The 3,319-nt window shown below is 39.3% G+C and overlaps 1 protein-coding gene across 1 annotated transcript in view; it reads right to left on the bottom strand.

Moving 5' to 3' along the window:
- Window positions 1–594: 594 nt before the first annotated feature.
- Window positions 595–3,319, bottom strand: part of LOC101857498 (D(2) dopamine receptor B) — a gene marked incomplete at its 3' end in the record, with an annotated part of 9,557 nt that continues 6,832 nt past the window's right edge. Inside the window, 2 exon segments of the mRNA XM_013085243.2 lie at window positions 595–648; window positions 2,876–2,986. Coding sequence (XP_012940697.2) covers window positions 595–648; window positions 2,876–2,986 — 165 coding nt within the window.

Raw genomic sequence — 3,319 nt, 5'->3', positions numbered from 1 at the left:
GCCGTCTTCTCTTTTCTTCTAAGTGATCAATATTACGAACTTATGCTTTTGCTCTCTCTCCCTTTTCATCAAGAGATGAATTCTCACACACACACACACACACACACACACACACACACACACACACACACACACACACACACACACAAAAGGATTAGGATAATAGATGATGGATAGGAAAGGAGGAGCAAACCACACCAGGATGATCGCCAATACCCATGGCAATTAAAATGTTCTACGCTTAGGAATCACTTTTTAAAGGAAACAAAGAAAAAACCTGTTTTATTCACTTTAAAAATTATAATTACATTATGCATCTTTTCTTGTTGCTTTGGGAAGTTGTTTTGGTTTGTTTTGTTTTTGTTGTTGTTGTTTTGTTTTTGGGTTTTTTGGGGGGGTTGGGGGGTGGGGGAGTCTCATCATCATTGCCTTTCTCACCCTGCACCAGAGTATAGGCCACGGACAAATACCTTCCACCTTTCTCTATCCTTTGGGGGGGGGGGGTTGAAACATTTAAAATGTTAAATTAAACCAAATATTCCTCACGCTAAGAACTTGAATAAAGCTCCGTGCCGCTTCCAACTCATCTCCTACCTGTAAGTTTGAGTCTGCCTTGGACGTCGACGGGTCGGCGTGCCTGACGTAACCCTGAGGAGAAAACTAACAGTTACATTGGTCGCTTTTTAGTTTTTGTTTTAGTAGAAGTTTTACGGCACTCGCAACTTCATAAGGTCATATGACCACCAGAGGATTAGAGGTGTTACAAGACAGTAACAAACATAAAAAAGAAGAAGGGGAGATAAGGGCGATAGATGAATGATAGGAAAGGAGAAGCAAACCACACCAGGTCATCCGCCCACTACCCACATTGGTCGCTTTTAAGCATGCGTGGGCTAGCTCTATCCCGAAAAATGCTGTTTTCAGAAACTCGAAGATAAAGTTATTGGACCCCTGTTCAATTGAGAGTTGTCTCTATGACCAAACAAATTGTAGCTTTTAAGCACAAGGGGGCTATCCCGAAAAATGCTGTTTTGAGACAATCAAAGGTAAAGTTTTTGGACGCTTGTTCAGTTTCTTTAAAAGACAAGGAGAGTTTTCTCTATAACCAAACAAATATACACACCAGTGAAACCACACTACTCCTATAGGTAGAGCAATGCCCACTTTTGGTGTAGGTCAAGATTTCTGGAAACCCCCCCAAATCTGGGTTTGCCCGCTTGTCCTTTAAAATTACCAATTTAAATATACTTTAAAATTTGTATAATGCTTAATGCCACCTGTAACATTGTAGAATTATTTAAAAGGCGAGACCGTGCTTAAGTGCTACCTCAGAATTACAACGTGTTCTTTTTGACAATTTGGGCCGTTTTGAGTTACTAGGAACATGAGGTCAGAAAGTATGATGTATCTGCTCTATCGGAATCCTAAGATAATTTTGAGTCATTATCAAGATATTCAAAGAAGTGTATTCGAAAAACCTTGACGTATTGAAAAACTGAAAAATGTAGATCTATCTCAAAACCGGGTATTGGGCAAATAATATGTCTTTTTAATTCTGAGCCGAATGAAGAGCATGTGTGAGGCGTTGTTCGCGTGAGTAAAGAAGAGCACATTGACACCCTCACAGTTCACCGCAACAATCAGTATGGATACCTTGCGGGCTTTGGTGCTGGGGGGAACTGAGCACTTATGGACCTGCCCGGTGTGCAATGACGTTGTTGCCCAGGACAGGTAATACAGGTAATACCCTTACAGTCATACAGTGCAGGGAAGAAGCAAGAAAGATAGTCATAAACGACAGAGAAAAAGAAAAAAAATAGTACCTTCCAATGGCGTCCTCTAACTTCTCACCACTATAAGGATAGTACGCTAATAAAACCAGTTCGTCTTTATAACTAGGGCCTTATTTAAGCCTACAACAATACACTTGAAGATCGTAAAGAAAACAAAAACTAGTGACGTTTCATGTCCTTATAATCTGAAAATATAGATTCAGAGACTTCCTGTTTCTTTAAAGTGTAGAATCTTAGAAGTTTTTGTGCTCAATTGCTGAAATAATGTTAAGTAGCTATTTTGGACGGGTTTTACCTTTTTTCAATTCATCTATAGGTGACACAGAGGGGTGTTGTTGTTTTTTTAAAGGAATTTGATTCTGGACATCACTAGTAGTTTGTTCCCTGAAGTCATTAGTTTAGTTTTAAGTTTGTGTAAGCGTTTTACGGCTCTTGCAACACAAATAAGTCATAACAGTAGAATAAAAGAATAGAGGTGTTAGAGACGTTACTAGAGAGGAACATACAAAGAAAAGAAGGGCAACGAGAGATAAGGACCACATAAATGTGAGGCAGCGTGGTGGAGTCCGGCTCTCGTCAATTTTTGGGCATGTAGAGATATTGGTATCATCTTAAAGCTTATTCACTTGTCTTTATTTGGATGAAAAAAATATGCATTTATCTTGAATACAAATCGAGATATTTGCGAAAGAAGGAGGTGGGGGTCACCTGTGTTCAGAGGTAAAATTAGTAAGAAAATGGCTGCCAAAGATTAGTTATTTCCTTTGCTGAAGAGTCCATGGTAACAGAAAATTTACTTTTTTGAGCCTTTAATCAACGCTCTTTAGCAAAATCCACACAGAAATGAGTTCTTTAATTGGCAAGAAATGTATTGAGTACCAAAAAAAAATATTTTTAAAAAATGATAAAAATTCACAAACCGGTGGAAAAATGCAAGTTTCTTTACTTTGATTTTTTTGACGAGAGCCTGATTCCACCACGCCGCCTCACAAATTATGTTTTATGGTAAAGAAGGAGCAAACCACACCACCGCACCCACTTGACTAACCACCCACTGACTCAGGTTCCGCCCGATCTCTCACCTCTCTATACAAAGTGAAGTAGGTAGACACAGTCCGGCGCAACACAATGTTGAAAATAAAGTAGACGAACGGGTTGACGCAGCTGTTCAGGTACGCCAGCCACAGAGATAACTGTTTGGAAGAAGAAATGCAGGACCAGCAAGACTGAAAGACCGCATTGAAAGTTACATTGTTTTATTTTTGTCATGTATTATTATTTCGACCCCCTCATTCCTATTTTAAAAAAATATTTACTGTACGTCTGTCCAGCCCATCCCCTTCCCGGCATGTAAGTTAAGTGAAGTCAGATCCTGACAGTCCTCTTTCATCTCAGCTTTATTTACTATACAGTTATCCTACAATTCCTGTCCTTGAAACTTCAGGAAAGGCGACTGTCCATGGCCACGTTACTATTCACGATATTTCTTTTTATTCCTTCTTCCCACTCTGTTATCTTTCCAAAAA

Source organism: Aplysia californica, unplaced genomic scaffold (genome assembly GCF_000002075.1).
Source record: "Aplysia californica isolate F4 #8 unplaced genomic scaffold, AplCal3.0 scaffold00359, whole genome shotgun sequence".
NCBI lineage: Eukaryota > Metazoa > Mollusca > Gastropoda > Aplysiida > Aplysiidae > Aplysia > Aplysia californica.
This window is presented reverse-complemented; position numbering and strand designations above follow the sequence as displayed.